Here is an 18045-nt window from a genome sequence, read left to right as displayed (position 1 = left end):
GCTTAAACAGTCAAATCCCCCCCCCCTTTTCTCCTGCTTCCAAGGGGGTTTTATTGGTAGTAGATGCAGGAAATTTCAATCTTTAAGACAACTTTCCAGGCTATTAGATTGCAAGGTTTTTGCTTCAGTCTGTTTACAAAAAGTGGAAGGCGGACTTCCTGTTTAAACCTTCCCGCTTCGGAGCCTAATTCACAAATTTCTTGATCCGATTTTCCGTTTTTACTCACGGGTACTTTGTTTAGAGTCCAACTGTCATCAGGAAAAAGTCAGCGCTCTCCGGCGATGGCTGTGCGGCTTCCCTCCGTGAAAGTAGCAATCGGTTCGCTGCACCGCGCTGCTCACCCCACTTCGCTCCGGAGCCCCAAAGAGGGGGTTTCCCTGCGAGTAGGGGAGGCGCTTTTGGTGCTATGCCGAACCCCACGTTCCCAGGCTCCTCTGCCTGGGATTTCTAGCGGGTCCCCGCCTTCGCCGCAGCAGGAAGACCCAATTTCCACGGAGCCCGTTCCTCCGATCGGAGGAACTCCGCCATTCGTCAATGGCGCTGACCCGGAAGTCTCTGAAGCTCACTTTTGATTCAGAGGGGAAAACCCACCAAGTTAAGCCAGTGCTCTTGAGAGTGTCTAAAGCTCTCAAATGTCAAAAGTAGAAAATAGGAAGATCAGAGATAAGCTATAGGCTGACCCCCGCCCCCCAAATTAAGCCAACATTTCTGGGAGCATGTGAAGCTCTTCATAATTTCTATTTGTGGCATTTGAGATCAGGGTTAACATATAGTCTCTTCTTGGAGTCTAAGAAACTGGAAAATAGTTTCTTCCTGTTGCCTTTATAGCAAAAGAAGAAGATGCAATGCTATTTGGCTGTTCTGCGCTCTGGTTTGCACCGCCTTGATGTGCCACTGCCAAGTCGGTGTTTCACTAAAAAGGATTCCGAGATATTTGAAAACACGAGATTGCTCTAGTTCATGGTGTTCAAGGGTCGATTTATTTTGGGGGCTACGTTTTCTGAAGGCATTGGTTTTTTATTTGGAGTGGTTAACCTAGAGGTCTTCTTGTTTACCATATGACTTGAGAGCCTCCAGGAGGTTTTTAAGGCCCAGACAAGTCCGCATACAGCGAGCAGAACACCTTCCTGTTTCTAAGTACCAGAGGGGGAGTGAGCTTGGGCTAAATGTGGAACTATATCGTTGATGTAAAAGTTGAAAAGCGTGGGGGCTAAAACACAGCCTTGTTTTACACCACTAGTTAACTTGATAGATTGAGACAAGCAGTCATTTAGGCCCACTCTGACTCTCGTGTCAGTATCGCTGTGCAGATCTCGGATCAACAGGAGTCATCTATGTTCTAGACTGGTGTTTAGGAGTTTCTCTGACAATCTGCTACAATTAATGGAGTCAAACTTACACTTTTTAATTCTATTGGGCTGCTGAACAGCAAACTTATTTCTTTTACAAAGGAACTTTACAATGCAAGACTACAAAGGTATCAAACTACAGAAAGTTATGGAACAGCAAAATCACAAGATCTTATAATGTATGCTGAAAAGGACCAGCTATTCCCACTTCCCTACTGCTCCCGCCTGTCATTCAATTTTAACTCATAAGACATACAAAAGAATCATTGAAACGATTTCACATTGTCATTTAATATGATTACGGGGCTCCCCATCAGCTCTAGACCAGGTGGGTTGGATGTTCCAGCATTTTGGAAGAGGTGAAACCAAATTGACTTATTTATTTAATGCATTAATAACCCTTTTTTTTATCTAAGGAGCTCAAGGTGGCATAACTGGCTCTTTCCCCCTTTTATATTCCTCACAACAACCCTGTGAGGTAGGTTAGGCTGAGAGACAGTGACTGGCCCAAGGTCACCCAGCGAACTTCATGGCCAAGTGAGGATTTGAACTGTGGTTTCCCAGGTCCTAGTCTGACATTCTATGCACTACTACACCACACTGTCTCACTGACTCTTAGACTCCAGCTGGAGGGAGTCCTTCATACATCTAGAAAATCACTCTACCCACTTTGTAGCAAGTCAGATCATTGGTCCATCTGTCTCCATTCCATCAACCCTGGATGCCAGAGGCTCTCTAGAATTTCAGGCAGGAACTGCACCCAGTGCCTAAGAGGTTTTATGCAGGACCGTTTCCAGCTGATTGGGCCTGTGGATTAGGCCAGGGAAAGGCAACAAGTTGGTCTTCAAATGTTGTTGGGCTCCAACTCCCGTTCGTCCCATTAGCATAGCTAATGGACTGAGATGATGGCAGCTGTCCATCAAGACCTGGAGGGCGCCACCTCTCCTTGCCTTGTGGTAAAGCCATCTCTGGATTAACTGGTCTAAACTCCTAAAGATAAGTACTTAAAACACACACACACACATTCATTCAATCAATCAATCAATCAATCAATCACTACAAGCAGAGCATTTTCATTTTCTGCAAAGTGGGATTATCAAGGAGCACACCTGCAGTCTTTCATAGTTTGAATAGCAGCTAACCTTTTCCCTCCTAACGACAGCTAAATTGTGCAGGCTGCTTTCCATAACTTCTAAACCACCTATCTGTCTGCTCCTTCAACCTCTTTTGAAAGCAGGGTGCCTGCAATTTTTCATCTTTAGAAAAGCAGAAGAGAGCCAAAGAATGGAGAGAGATGACAGAGAGCTGAAAGCTGCATCACTGTTGCAGCACATGCTTGCTTACACATGGACCAACACAGAGACTCAGCTGGTCCTTGGTCAAATGGGTGGGCGGAAGGCAGCCTGGGAATGGATGCACTGGTAGATCTCCGGGTGACATGCAGTAGTAGCTCTGAAAGGATTCTGACTTCCAGCTGTGCAACTGGGCAGAACATTTGCTCAAGAGGCATCTTGTACTATATTTTTGGAAAGGGGTTGGTCTGCCTGCTCTTCAGCCACCTACTGAGATAACATCACCAAATTTGGCACAAGGGTTCCTGAGGTGGGGTGGGGGTCGTGTCGATGTGTGGGTGCTGGGTGCCATTCTGACGGCAGACCAAAACGTCACCTTGGCATGACTTTGCCTGGTTTTTTGGCACAAGTTCTGCCACCTCTCAAGATATCATCACCAAACTGGGCACAAGGGTTTCCAAGACGCGGGAGGCAGGCTTCATAACCATTTGGATGCTGGGCACCATTTTGAATCAAAATGGCAGACCAAAACAGAATATTGGTGAGATTTTTGGGCATAGGTTTAGCTTCCTTTCAAGTTGTTGATGCCAAACACTGCACAAAGGTTCCCAAGGTGGGGGTCTTCATCAAAAGTCACTAAATGTGACTTTGGTGTGCATCTTGCAGGCACACTCAGAAAATCCTGACTTGCTGCAAAGATGGCATAGTGGTCAGAGTGGTGGACTAGGACCTGGGAGACCAGGGTTCGAATCCCCACTCAGTCATGAAGCTCACTGGGTGACTTTAGGTAATTTGCTGTATCTCAGCCTAACCTACCTTACAGGGTTGTTGTGAGGATAAAATGGAGAGTGGGGAGGAGACATATATATGCCCTCTTGAGCTCTTCGGAGAAAAGGCAGGATAGAAATGAAGTAATAAATTGGTGGCAAAACTTGGAGTTTCTACAGAAATTGACATGCATGGCATGGAACAGAAATTCCATGCATGGCATGGAAAAAGGGGATAGAGAAAAGTTGTTCTCCCTCTCATAACACCAGAACTCACAGACATCCAGTGAAGCTAAATGTTGGAAGATTCAGAATAGATACATAAAAGAAAATACTTAGTCATGCAGCACAGACTTAGACTACAGCGCGCCCCCCTCACAGGAGGCAGCGATGGCCACCAGCCTGGATGGTTCAAAGAGGAGGAGACAAATTCACGGAGGAGGAGAGGGCTATGAAGGGCCACCAGCCAGGATGGCTCTGCTCTGCCTCCCCATTCAGAGGCAGCCATGCTTCTGGGTAGCAGCTGCTGGAAACCGCAGGAGGGGAGAAGGTTCTTGTGCATGAATCCTGCTTGCTAGTTTCACACAGGCATCCGTTTGGCCACTGTGATAACAGGATACTGGACTTGATGGGTCATTGGCCTGATCCAGCAGGCTCTTCTTATGTTCTTATTACATGCAAGGCGGGGATGAACTGAAAAACTAACAAAGGCCACTATCTGCCTGAAGACGGAGTGTCAAATGTTATCATTCCCTTTCAGTTTGCTTACCATTTATTTTGCCTCTCTCTATTCATCCCCTGGGGGAGATGAAGATAAGTGAATGCTTAAAGCAACCCTAATCTGCTACTGCCAGGTATAGCCTGGGGGAATTGGCTTCCCAGTGGCGCTGCCCAATATTTATGTTTCCAGATGCTTCATTCACAGCTGAGGTTAAGGGACACAGGCAGCAAAGGTCCTTAACAGACAACAGGACACAGCTTTTATGCTAATAGCCCCTATCTGTCTACAGACCTGCTTCTGTTGCAAATGCTACCTTATCTTTTCTGGCCGAAGGCTCTTTTTTACCTCGAGGAACAAATAAAAAATCCTTATGTGCCAAATGCACTTGCTGAAGCAGGGATTACAGAACCACAAGAGCACAGCAATCAATTCAAACAAGAGAGAGAGAGAGAGAGAGAGAGAGCCAAGAGTGAACTTGCTAAGCAAACCTAAGGCTCTGTCCAGTATTCTCTGTCCGCTGACAGCATCCTGTGCTAACTGGTGGGAGAGTTCTAGTGCTGTGCAACACAGGAACCCAGCGCAACAGGAAAAACTTGTTGCACAACAGACTGTACAATCTATTGTGCAACAAAGTCTCCAAAAACCTTGTGCTCTTGCACCACAATTTTCCACTCATGAAAAACCCGATGTTACTTAGCGAGAGAGATTCCCAGAGCAACCAGTGATATCTTAAGAACACATCTATCTCAGTACTGCCTACACTGACTGGCAGCAGCTCTCCAGGGTTTCAGGAAGGAGACTTTCCTAGCCCTACCTGAGATGTTGGGGACTGAACCTAGGACCTCTGCATGCAAAGCAGATGCTCCACCATTTGGAGAAAGACACAGCCAGCAGTGACTTGCAGGAGAAGATGGTATGTAAACGTAATGAATAAGAAACCAATGAATACATACTACATGTCAAGCACATATGAACTGTTCTATACGATACTGAATCAGACACTTGGTCCATCTAGAGATGCAATGGGGTGGGGTGGGGAAAAGCACAGAAAAAACTGGGGGAAATTCCAGTTTTTCCCCTAATTTTTCAGAAATGGCGGGGAAAACACAAAAAATAGGGTGAGAGGAGAAACGCATAAACAACTCTGAAGCAGGCACACGGCCAGTCACAGACACGACTCTCCCTCATAATTTTTGTTCCTTCTCCAGACATCTAGTTTTCTCCAGGGTAAGTCTTGACCTTTTGAAATAAAAGCGTTGGAGGAAGGATGCCATAAAGCGGAAACAGTTGTGAGGGAAATGGGCACGCAGGTCACTTTGCAGATGTTTTGCAATGTTGTATAAGCCAACTTGACGTTTAACAAGTAAGTAAATAATTTTTTAAATAAAAAATACATATACACATTTAGAATGTCATCAACTGGACAGTAAACATTACATCTGAGGCAAACACAGACAAAATACCACAATTCCAAAACTTGTGTAGGTTCACAGGATCAGACACGTAGCACAAGTGTGGCTCAAACCCCCACCCGGCCCTTAATGGCTTCTTAGATTGTATGGTTATTTGTGCTCATGGCAGTTATACACGATTCTGCTTTCTTAGGGAGGTCATACTGCTTCACTTTCAATCACTGCACGTCCCACAACTTCCTGCTGAACCCTGCAACGTTTTATACCACCAGTATTTGGGGCCAGGGGCTCATTTTTGTTGTGCTATAGTGCAAAAGTGCCTCTCTGGACAACAATAACAGAATAACAATTGGGAAGCACTGCAGAACAGCTAACAAAGTGGAACTCTGCGTGGACAGTCCGTTATAAACCCAACACTAATGCTTTTATGTGGTGAGCCACCCTGAGATCTTCAAATGAAGGGCAGCATACAAATTTAATAAATAATAATAAATAATGCTGCAGAATATACACACAAAAATACTAGTCTGGCAGGACCGTGAAGCTGATTTAGCAGTTATCACCTTTTCCAAGGGAACCCTGGGGGGTCTGGGATGGAGAGAAAGTGGTTAGAAATTCTCTTATTATTCTAAACTACAGTCCCCTGGACTCTCTGGGGAAAGCCAGGACAGTCTGCCTCTCCTGAGCATGACGTGCTCCCAAAGCCTGCCTCTTGCAAAACTCCACCATAATGCGAAGCAGCTGTGGTGTTGCAGAGCAAGAAGGAACAGAAGCGCAGCTCCAGGGCATTATCTGCTGGAGCACCTGAGCTCAAGAGGGCATGTCGGGCGGGGGACACCCCGCTTTATCCTCATAACAACAACAACCCAGTGAGGTAGGCTAGGTTCAGTCAGTGACTGGCCCAAGGTCAGTCAGGGAACTTCCAGGATGTGAATCCACGTTTCTACAGGCAAAGTCCAACCTGCTGACCATTTCACTTAGGGCTGGCTGGGTGATATCTGGTTTCCAACATTGCAATATATCACCAGCTAAACACTGTGATTTAGTCATAGATCACAATGTTGGAAACATGGAACTATGCAGGGGGGTAGAGATCGGGCGAAGGAGCAGTCAAGGAGACTAATAGGTGTGTGCTATGTGCCCTGCGGATTCCTCCTCTTGGAGGCAGGCAAGTCCTCCCTAGACAGAGGGAGAAGCAGCCCAGCCACAATTCCTGCAAGGGGTTGAGGTACCACAGTTAAGGGGAGGCACCGAGGCTGCAAGTGAGACTGTTCTGCCATCGGAGGGGAAAGGGAACCAAAAGGGAAGGCAGCCAGCCACTCACCAGAGGGCTCGCAATTATAGCGCCTCCTGGAGTTTTGAAGGCTGTGCTTCATAATACATTGCCAGCTCAAAATGTACCTTTGCGCCAGTGCTAACACACTTCCACTTTAGGAAGGGCTAAAATGCATCTCCTGAGCCACAGGAGATTGGCTGCAACCTTTGAGCCACTCACTCCAAGCCAGTGTGTCACGGTCATGAAGTAAGCGGCTGCAAGGCTGCATTTAATACATTATTCATCTCAAGTAATGGGCAAGAGGTTTGCAACCGGCTGAACGGATGTCCATTATGAGCATTCCTAATGGAAGGGAGGGAACCCATTAAGATGGAAATGAGCAGGGAAAGAAATAATGGCGATGTCCCAAAGCACAGAGACCTCTCCTGCACAGCGATTGCACAGTCTGGCTTAGAGACTGAACACCTTGCGAGACGCAACAGGTTGGCCCTGAATCTCTTCCAGCTGACTGAATCTAACAAGTCTCCACAGAGGCCCAGCCATTTCCTTAAGGCAAGAGAACAACATATCAGACTAAAACGATAAATATCGCAGATTCTGTTCGGCCTGGACCTGGGCATTCCTGGGCAAGACATAGGACTTGGCATAGGAGCCAACTCCAAGGGGCCGAGGGGTCTTTGCCCCACCCCCATAAAGTATTTGAGGAGGCCTGCCCCCCCAAAGTTGATGGGCACTGCCATTCAAATGGGGGTGTGTGTGAGATGTCTTATGATCAATTATATGGGGCCTGGCTTACCTGGGCCACCCCCACCCCCAATATTTTATTTAAGTTGGCACCCTTGTGTCCTGACCTATCTCACAGGGTTACTTGCAAGGATAAAAATGTCATTACCATCCAGAGATCCCTGGAGGATAATTTGCTTATTAATGGTCTTTTTGTCCTGTTACACTTTCCTCCAAGGACATCAGGGTGGCATAAACAACACACTCACACCCTTTATTCTCACACCAGCCACCAGAGCTGTTCAGGGCTTTATAGACCAATAGCAACACCTTGAACTTGGCCTGGTAGCAGATGGGCAACCGGTACAGAGCTCTGAGCAGTGTCTCACTCCTGCCAGCAGCAGGGCTGCTGCATTTTGCACTAACTGCAGCTTCCAGATCAAGCACAACAGAAACCCCACAGAGAGTGTACTGCAGTAATCCAAAGTACCACACACATATCTCAGTAGAGCCTGAAATGTTCCAGTGGTAGAGGAACAGAACCGCTGACACAGCAGCTGCCCAAGCGAGCATCATAATCTCAACACCCAGCACAGACAGGCAGATCAGAATAATCAGCAAAATGCAGCAGAGAGATCAAGGGTCCATCACGCCAGGCCCAGCTGAACAAGCCATTTAACATTGCAGATTTGGAGGTGCCGGGAGAAACAGGAACAATTCTCAGTCTTGAAAGGAACACAAATTGTTGCAATATGGGACTGAAAAAGCCAGTTTCCATGATGCGTGCAAGTTTGTTTGTTTGCTTACTGTATTTATTTTGAATGCATCCATTTATACTTCTCCTCTACTGCCCATCCAGCTTTGTTCTCTGGGTGTGTTGATTACATATCAACACTGAAAAACCATCCAAAGTAATATTCTTTGGTGCAACCCCGAAATATCTCACTCGCCTGGTCCTATTTCTGCAGTCACACAGCATACCCTCCTCTCCCTAAGAAATACTTGTTTTGGGAGCATTCCTTTTGGATACATGCAAAATGATCTCTCAAGTACCTGCTGCATTTTATTAGCCAAAGGGGTTTGCTTAAGGGCCTCTATGGCTGATAGCCACTAGAATACACAACATGTTATATTATTATTATTACTACTACTACTACAACTAATTTATTAATCACCTTCTAAACCACTCTCTCAAGGTGATTAACACATGGGATAATTAAAAAGTTAAACACACAAATACAAATAATTCATTTAAAACCCTAACCAGTGGACACTCATAGTGAAAGGTCCATTTATCCAGCTGGGAAAACCTGTTGGAACAGAAACGTTTTCAACTATTTGCAAAAAGTTCCAATAAGGTTTCTTGACAGAGATACTGCTCCACAGAACAGGAGCGTCCACAATAGAAGCCCTTCTCCAAGTCACTACGGAGTACGCTTCTGAAATCTTGGAACTTGCAGGAGAAACTTTTTTGCAGACCGCAGCGATCTATTGGGAACATGATAAGGGATAAGCTAGTCTCTCTAATAACCTGGCCCTGATGTGTATAGTGACATATATTAGTACCAACTCCTCAAACATGGCCTGGTAGCAAATTAGCAGCCACTGCAAATCCTGCCAGCAAACTCTTATGTGCTGGGTGTGGTTTCCCCCACAAGCAGCCTAGCCACCCCCTTCTGCACCAGCTGCAGCCTCTTGGCCAGCCCAAAGGGTAGCCCCACATAGACTGCACTGCAGTAATCCAACCATGAGGTTACCAATGCATGGACAACTCTGATCAAATTATCCTGATCTAGGAATTGCCATAAATGTCTTACCAGTCTAAGTTGCCATAAATGTCTTACCAATCCAAACACGTATGCATCTACCTGGGTAAGACCTAAGGGAAACAGTAAGAATGGGCAGTGGGGGGGGGGAGACTGAATTTGGCATGTGACTAGTAAGAGACAGCTCCGGAGAGCCACAAGGGTTGTTGGGTTCTGGGGGACTGATGCTGTCTAATGGATAAGCACTGTCTGGAAACTTAAGGCTCCAGCACCCTCTTTCCCAAACTGATCGAACTACAAGCTGCCCCTGAAACAGGGAGAACAAAACAGTACTGACACTTTCAAAAATTTCAAAATTCAACACATCCTAACAAAGTTCCAAATTTAGACCGGTCCATCTGGTGCTAGCTAGAAAGATGTAGCCTCCAGTATTTGTCTCCTGCCAACAGCCTGATGTATATAAAGAAAACAGATATAAAACCTAATTGGCAAGCATCTCAGGGATTAAGACTGCAATGCAATAGATGCTAACCTGGATGGGAGGTCTACTGAACACAATTATCATCGGCTTGTTTTAACACCTAGGTGGGTTTTTTCACTGGTGGCACCAGTGCTGTGGAATGCTTCTCCTGCTGAAATATGAGAGGCCCCCATCAATATTGGCATTCCACCAGCTCTTGAAGACACACCTGTTTCCTGACTTAAACATCCCATTTTTCATTTGCTGCTTTAACTCCTTATTATTGTTGCACTGTTTTAATAGGCTTGTTTGATTGTACATTTTAATTCTGGGTGTTTATTTCAATATTTTGATTAAACAGTTTTACTGTACACTTTAATTATGTGTGTTTTTCATAACAGGCATAAAAGCATAAAAGCCACCGGTGATTGTGTGGTATATACATTAATGAATAGTGACGAGAGCTCTATGGCATTTACTTGATAAGATCCTCAGGTGAGCACCTCCACTCTGTCACCACCATAACAGAGGCACAGTTGGCAGTGATATGAGAAACAGCCTTTTCTGTGGCTGCCCCCATATTGTGAGATTCCCTCCCAAGAGAGCTGAGACTGGCTCTCTCCCTCTCTGCTATCTTTCTGCCACCAGCCTAAGACATTCCTGTTCAGACAGGCCTTTGGAAACTGAGGTGCAGATGAGGCTAGCCACTTGACTGCTGCCAGGGCAAATTATATTTTAACTGCCAGTTCTAAATACTGGTATGTTGTGATGTATTTTCACAAGTATTTTAAACTAGTTTGTTGCTTGGACAATCCTAGTGAAGCACCAGTAGTTTCTGGTGAGATCTTGCCAAAGTCTTACAAGATTTCATGTGTTCTATGAGATCTCACAAGATCCTGGCAATATCTTCCTGAAAACTGCTGCCAACGGCACTTCTCTGCTGCTGGTGGAGACGGCAGGGTGGGCAGCAGAGGCGAGGCCAGTGCCCCCCTTGGGCTTCCACCACTCAGAGGTGGGCACCTCCCCCTGCCTCACCAGTGGGCAGGGCCTGCAAAAGACTGGTGTACCAGGAAAAGGAAATGACATTATTTTTAGGAGGCACTCTGAGGTGACCACATGTACTTGGGAAGTTACTTATCAGAGTTAAATACCCTCTGCACAAGCAGCTAGACAAGCGAGACTCTCCTACTTGGTTTATGCAAAGATTAACATTCTGCATACTTCAGTCTGCGCTGGTTTACTGCCAGCACCATTTATTCTGGTTCTGATAGTCAGGAGGAGAGACAGGTCATTGAACTCCTGGACCAACCTACGGGAGACCCTGTTCATTTCTGCCCGCACGCTGAAATCCCAGGAGCCCTTCAAGTACATATCTGCATCCATGAGGGCTAAAAGCACACCCTTCTTTTTGTTAAACAAAAGCTGAGATTCACATAAAGATGTATTTTTCCTCATTCCGTGTTGCCATGGCCTATGCACATAGCCCTGATTATTACCAGGTCAGGAAATAACTGAGAGCGCCAGCTTCAGGGCAACTGTTTGCCTTTCTGCTTAAAGTGATTTTACATACCGTATCTCATGAGCCTGGTCACAGAGAAGAGGTCAGGAGAGGGACCAGATGGTTAAAATTAAGTCAAATGGAAAGTGCTCCGATTCCACAGCCCAGTTTACCCACTGGACAAAAGAGCAACAAAAATTCTCAGTAGAACAGCCACCCAAAGCACAACATGGACATAATTCTCTTATTTCCACCACAGCTGCCCATAAAAATCAGGAGGACTTGACAATGTGTGCAATTTACAAGCTGACTGGGAAAGTAGGTGCAAAGTCTCTTTACAGCCAGCCATTCCTTGACCAGAGCCAGTCTTTAAATCAACCTGCACAAGCCCCTGCTCCACTCCCAGGCTCAGTCTGTGGGAGACATGCAGGGAGAGAAGAGGCGGCAAATCTGCCTCCAGGAACAAATCCAGTTGACTTCCAGAAACTACCTAAACATCAGGACCCCTCCAAACAAAGCGCAACTCTCAAGGCCTGAATTGGACCCAGTTTTCTTCATAGATAAAGCGCTGCTGAAGCCTTACTGGAGATAAGTCATTTGGAAGGATGACACCCAGTGCTTATTTTTAGAACTTCCATTTGTGCACCTCAGCTTTATCTTTGTGGGTGATGAATTTCTACTCTAAGTGTTGGTCTTCATTTGCATTATGGAGGGAATTGTTTGTTCAGATTTGCTCTGAAGGAGTTGCAACGGAAGGTGTGGGGGACCCCACACTCAGGGGCCAAGCAGAGAGCTTGAGGCCTCCCTATTCACCCCTCAGGATTTTCCCACATGCTCAGGCCAACTCCATCATTGACCCTGCTCTGGGGGCTTGAAGGAGCTGTGAGAGGATGCGGGGGGGGAGCTGTAGAGGAAGAAGAGGTTGGGCAAGAGTTTGGTGAGCAACACAAACAGGAGCAGTAGTGCCTAGTATTAAAATATAACTTACCCATGCCTGTTGCTAGCCTGGGTGGAGAGACATGTGGGGAGGTGGGTGTTGGGAAACTTCTGAGTTCTGCATGGCTGCAATGCACCCAGGATTAGAAACTCAGGATATAAGCTAATCGACAAACACAGTGTTATGTACTAACCTTGGATCCTAGAACAATAGGCAAGTAGGATCCTAGAATGCAACAACTGATTGGCTTGCAGGAAAAGACCAATCAGGCTCCAGGAGGGAAGCAGAATCAGCCAATCAGACAGGACTCATTGTGTAAATATTGTATATAAAAGCCTGAGGTTTGGGGGGCAATTCAATCACTGTTTTAAAAAGCTACAATAAAGAGCATGAAATCACTACAGGACTCCAAGTATATCTCACATAGGTTTTGGTTGCCACAACGGAATGTCTAGTTTCCATTTTTTCGGTGAGAATAAAACAAATTAAAGCTTCAAGGAAAATAGCAGTGATGCATTGCTCATTCACCTTTGCCTCTGGCCACCCCCATCCCTTGCATGAGTTGCCTAAAAGGTTGCTCATGATGAGAGCTATCAGATTAAGCAAAATCAGCTGGGCAATAACGGAGTTGCTAAGTGAAAGGCAGACCTTGCTAGAGCTGAAGTACTTCTGAGATAATCAACTTATGGCAAGTTCACAAACACATATAAGAATGAAAGTAACCTTAAATGTTTTATCAGAACATACAGACAGAGCAGACTTGTCTATTTTAAGTGGAATAATCACTTCCCTCCACCCTTTCAACCTACTTTTAGAGATACAATCTGCTCCTGCCCTCTGTTTTCAGAAGCCAGTTTGGCACAGTGGCTTAGAGTGTTGGACTAGGACCTGGGAGAGACCTAGGCTCAAATCCTCACTTGGCCATGAAGCTCACCCTGGGCCAGTCATTGCATCTCAGCCTAACCTACTGTGCGAGGTTGTTGTGAGGATTAAATGAGGAGGCGGGAGAACCACCTGTGCCACCTTTGAGAAAAAGGTGGGATACAAATGCAATAATAATATTAATCCTAATGATTGTAACTTGGTGGCCCCTGCGATTTTCTGCAGATCAAGCTGAGTTGAAAAGCATGCCTCTTACAAGACTCATCAATTCCACAAAACCTTTGGCATAACCCTCTAGTCCCTATTTGCGTGGGCAGCAAGCCTAGGAGGAGCATAGAAGGGACCCCAAGGGTCATCTAGGCCAACCCCCTAGGAATCTCAGCTAAAGCATTAATTACAGATGGTCATCCAAGCTCTGCTTAAAAACCTCCAAGGAAGGAGAGTCCACCACCTTTCCAGGGAGTCTGTTCCACTGTCAAACAGCTCTTACTGTCAGAAAGTTATTCCTGGTGTTTAGTCGGAATGTCCTTTCTTGTAACTTGAAGCCATTGGTTCAGGTCCTCCCCTCCAGAGCAGCAGAAAACAAGCTTGTTCCCTCCTCCATGTGACAGCCCTTCAGATATTTGAAGATGGGTATCCTATCTCCTCACAGTCTCCTCTTTTCCAGGCACAACATACCCAGCTCCTTCAAGCTGTCCTCATAAGGCTTAGTTTCCAGACCCTTGATCCTCTTGGTCTCCCTCCGCGGCACAAGTTTCAGCTTGTCAACATCCTTCTTAAATTGTGGAGCCGAGAAATGGACACAGTATTCCAGGTGCGGTCTGACCAAGGCAGAAGAGAGTGGGACTGTGACTTCCCTTGATCTGGACACTAGACTTCTCTTGATGCAGCCTAGAATAGCATTAGCTTTTTTGGCTGCTGCATCACACTGTTGACTCACGTTCAGCTTGTGGTCCACCAAGACCCTTTAAACTATTAGTTAAGGTTAACTGTAGTTCATTGGGACACTACCTAGCTGTAAACCATGTAAGATTGCTTAGTATTATTTTCCCCAACCCTCACATTGCAGATTGGGAGGGGTTGCTGAGGCTGAAATTGGGGACTTTCTGGGTCAAGAGTTCAGCCTCTTTGTTACACTCCTGCCCCAACCCTCACAGGATGGCAACTTCCCAAAGGTCAAGGTGTAAACCAGTTTCCGACTCACTTATGCCATTTTAAGTGGGTGCTGATGGGTCGAAGTTCTGAGTTAAACTTCTGGGCGCTCAGCCTGCCTTCAGCTGCATGCCCATGTTTTTGCAGCACTGAAGGCTCCAGAATGGAACTTGATTACTCAATCCATTACTCTGCAATGAACACAGAAAGGTGCATGGGGACAAGGAAGAAAGCAAGAGACAGAAATGGAATCCATAGCGGGAGGGGGATCAGAATAAAAGCAAAACTTGATTTGCAAATAAAGTCATTTTTCTTTCCAACATTAACTCCATCATATCTCAAACATTTTGATTTCCCTAGCGGTACCCTCTCCTCATCTTCACTGGATGAAAAATTAAATAAAACAGTAGAAGAAGAAGAAGAAGAGTTTGGATTTGATATCCCGCCTTTCACTCCCTTTAAGGTGTCTCAAAGCGGCTCACATTCTCCTTTCCCTTCCTCCCCCACAACAAACACTCTGTGAGGTGAGTGGGGCTGAGAGACTTCCGAGAAGTGTGACTGGCCCAAGGTCACCCAGCAGCTGCAGGTGGAGGAGCGGGGAAGCAAACCCGGTTCACCAGATTATGAGTCTACAGCTCTTAACCACTACACCACACTGGCTCTCGTGTGGTACAAGTCCTCTCTAATATTTGCTATATTTAGATAATGAAATGAAGCACACACTTAGGGCTTTGCCATTAGGAAACTTTTAATAACAGACTAGATTAACACCAAGCAAGCTAAGAGATGGTCCTTTTAAGGAATCCTACAAATACTGAGTGATCTAGCTTCATTTTTTCAAAGTTGCCTTCTGTTTGCTGAAAAGAGCACGAAAGCAAAGCAGTAGTGAATATCTGCTTCTCTTGGGCAATTTCTTAACAGATTAATAAAAAATATGATCCTCAGCAGTAGAAATTGCAACTCAAGTCATGCTTAGGCTCAGAGGACAATCCATTCACTCTGGGCAGTTTATTCTGCAAACCTCTTCAAACTACTTCAGTCCATCCACAGAAGTGAAGCAACGCATTCCCTCCTTTTGCCAGTACTGTAGGAATCCCGTCCTATGGACACTTCCTACTTGAAACTGGTAATTCAAACTTTTTGTTTAAAAGAAAACAAAATCTCCAGGATCCTAACATGAGCAATCTGAAAAAGGGAAGGTGGATAAATGAGGAATTCTCTCTAGTGATATAACTGTTTGACCTGCTTTGCAGCAAAAATGACAAAGACCCTTGTGGTACCTTTCTGCAACAAATTTCTTCCTGCAACAAATTTGCATTAAAAAAATAAATTTTAAAAAAAATAACAGTCCTAACCATGTCTACTTAGAAGTAAGTCCTGTTTGAGTAAATGGGGCTCACACTCAGGTACCTGCCATTTGGATTGCAGGCTAACAGTTACGATGGCATAAGCTTTACGTGGACAGGCAGCCAGCCAGTGTGGTGTAGTGTAGTGGTTAGAGTGGCAGACTAGGATATGGGAGACCAGGGTTCAAATTACCACTTGGTCATGAAGCTCACAGGGTGACACTGAGCCAGACCCGCCTCTCAGCCTGACTTACCTCACAAGGTTGTTGTGGGGATTAAATGAGGAGGAGGAAGAGACCCATGTATGCTACCTTGAGCTCCTTGGGATTTTAATGCAATAATAAATAAATAAAAATACATACAGGGGTATAGAAGAATTGTAAAAGATGGGAGTTAGACAGCAATGAAATGCAAAAATACAAGCAATTCATGTAAAACTGCTCTGTATGTAAAATAAGCACAGTGACCACTCACAAAATACAATCCCCTTATAAGGGCTTTGTCCCCTGACACTGGTCAAATCTGGAGCTCCTCCTCCAGTGTAACAGCCCCATTTAGTTAAATTAAGTCCTTTGGACTTAAGCCCATCTATTAAAGGTGCTTCGAAAGCCCTTTCAGCTGAACTGGGATGCACAGATGGGCACCTCCTTCTCTCAGGGCAGGACCTTCAAGTGGAAGCTCACAATCTTTTTATCTGCAGGCTAGCAAGGATTTTACCCTGTTGACTCTTACCTGCTTGACTCTTCCTAGTTCTTAAATGATACTCCAAGAAAACAGAACAAAGAGAAGGTAACACCTCAGTCCAATGCATGAAAATAAAACAATGATTCATTTCAGCAAGGTTAACGTCTATTTTTCTTATGCTATGAATTCTGTAAACGCAAGGCCTTTGTCAAATTAAATGAACTTCTGAGGAGAGGTGTAATATTGCTGCTACCGAATTATCCCAGTGCCCTTGCCCAGGATGCAGTACGAAGTGGGTGCAAAACCAAGTTCAGAGAATACATTTGAATCAAGTTACACTGAACCTTTCTTCAGAAGGCGGCACCAGAAGCCCCTAGTGGAACCCAGAGGGCTCTAGATGGCATCCCTTAAGAGTGCGTTTCTCAACAAGAAGGCACACCCCACCCTCACAGGGGGTAGGATAGGAAGATCTCAGAGTGCATGTGAGGGGAATTTTTTAAATAAAAAAGTGCAATCTAAAATTAAAAAATAAACACCACAAAATCCCAATCCATTTGGAAATTCGACAAAATCATTAGGAGAGCCAGATCTGAAGCATATGTGTGGCGTGTGTGTTGGGACTGGGGTTTAAAAGGGATGAGAAAACTGCCCTGAGCAGTGTCACCTAAGAAATGCTTTCTGTATTAGACTAAAGATCAACCTAGTGAAACAACCTGCTTCCCACAGGGATCAACTAGATGCCACCAAGGAGCCCAGAAGAGGGACGTGGCCAATGCCCTCCTAGTGTTCCCCGATCTACTGCGCCTGAACGCCGGAGCCCCCAGGCCTCCTCTGGCAAAGCGCGGCTGGAGACCCGTCTCAGAATAGCGGACCCGCCTTCCTAGGTCAAAGCAAGGACCCGCCTGCCTCCCTCCCTCCCCGGGTCCCTTGTCGGAGGTAGACTGCTCCGGAGCCTGGAGGCTCTCCTCGGAGGGACCCGAAGGCGACTCGCCCGCCCGCCCGCCCGCCCCCGCGGAGAAAGGCCTGCCGGGCGCCGGGCAGAGCGCGCCTTACCGAGAAGCCGGCCCAGAAGGGGCAGGAGTGTCGGACGCGGGCCGAGGTGGTGAGCGCCAGGGCGGCGAAGCTGACGGCCACGATGAGGCAGCCGAGGACCATCTGGGTGACGCCGAGGGCCAGCATGATCCGCGAGCGGGTGCGGTACTCGCGCAGGCGGGAGAGGCTCAGCGAGCGCGGACCCCCCGCCAAAGGCGGCATCGTCCTCAGCGGGGCGGCGCTGCTTCGCCCGGCCACAGGCATCTCCCCGGCCCGGCGCTGCCGAGGGCGCTCAGCCCAGCCCGCCGCCACGCCGGCCCGGAGCGCAGCGCGCGGGGGAGCCGCGCCGCCCTCGTCGCCGCCGCCCGCCGCCCTCGCCCATGGCCGCCGGGCCCCTCATGGCGCGCTCCTCGGCCGCGGCCGGAGCCCCTCGGCGGGCGGCATGGCCGGTCCAGGCTCCGTCGGGCGCCGCCTCCGCCTCTAGCGCCTCCTTCCCCTCCAGGCGCCGCTCAGCCTCCGCGCCGGCCGGGCAGGTGCTGCAGCGCCGCCGCCGCCGCCGCCGCCGCTCCCCCCGCCCCCGGCCGAGGAGGGGCCTGGAGAGACGAGGCCGCCGCCCCGCCCCCTGCCCGCTCCAGCCGCGTCGACTCGAGAGTAAGCCCCCCCCCCAGGGGGAACTGGGCATTTCGGGGCGCGGGGCTTCCCGCGGCTCGGGCTTGTTGGCGGGCGGGCGGGCGGCGGGGCAGAGTC

The 18045-nt window shown here is 47.2% G+C and overlaps 1 protein-coding gene across 2 annotated transcripts in view; it reads right to left on the bottom strand.

Annotated features, from left to right (window-relative positions):
- ENTREP2 (endosomal transmembrane epsin interactor 2) overlaps positions 1-17614 on the bottom strand; it is a 203613-nt gene extending 185999 nt beyond the window's left edge. For both annotated transcript variants that reach the window (XM_083586519.1, XM_083586520.1), the window contains exon 1: positions 17320-17614. In XM_083586519.1, coding sequence (XP_083442645.1) covers positions 17320-17562 — 243 coding nt within the window. In that variant the 5' untranslated portion in view covers positions 17563-17614. The remainder of the gene's footprint in view (positions 1-17319) is intronic.
- Positions 17615-18045: the final 431 nt, after the last annotated feature.

The sequence above is a fragment of the Podarcis filfolensis genome (assembly GCF_964270895.1).
Source record: "Podarcis filfolensis genome assembly, chromosome: 14".
Lineage (NCBI taxonomy): Eukaryota > Metazoa > Chordata > Lepidosauria > Squamata > Lacertidae > Podarcis > Podarcis filfolensis.
This window is presented reverse-complemented; position numbering and strand designations above follow the sequence as displayed.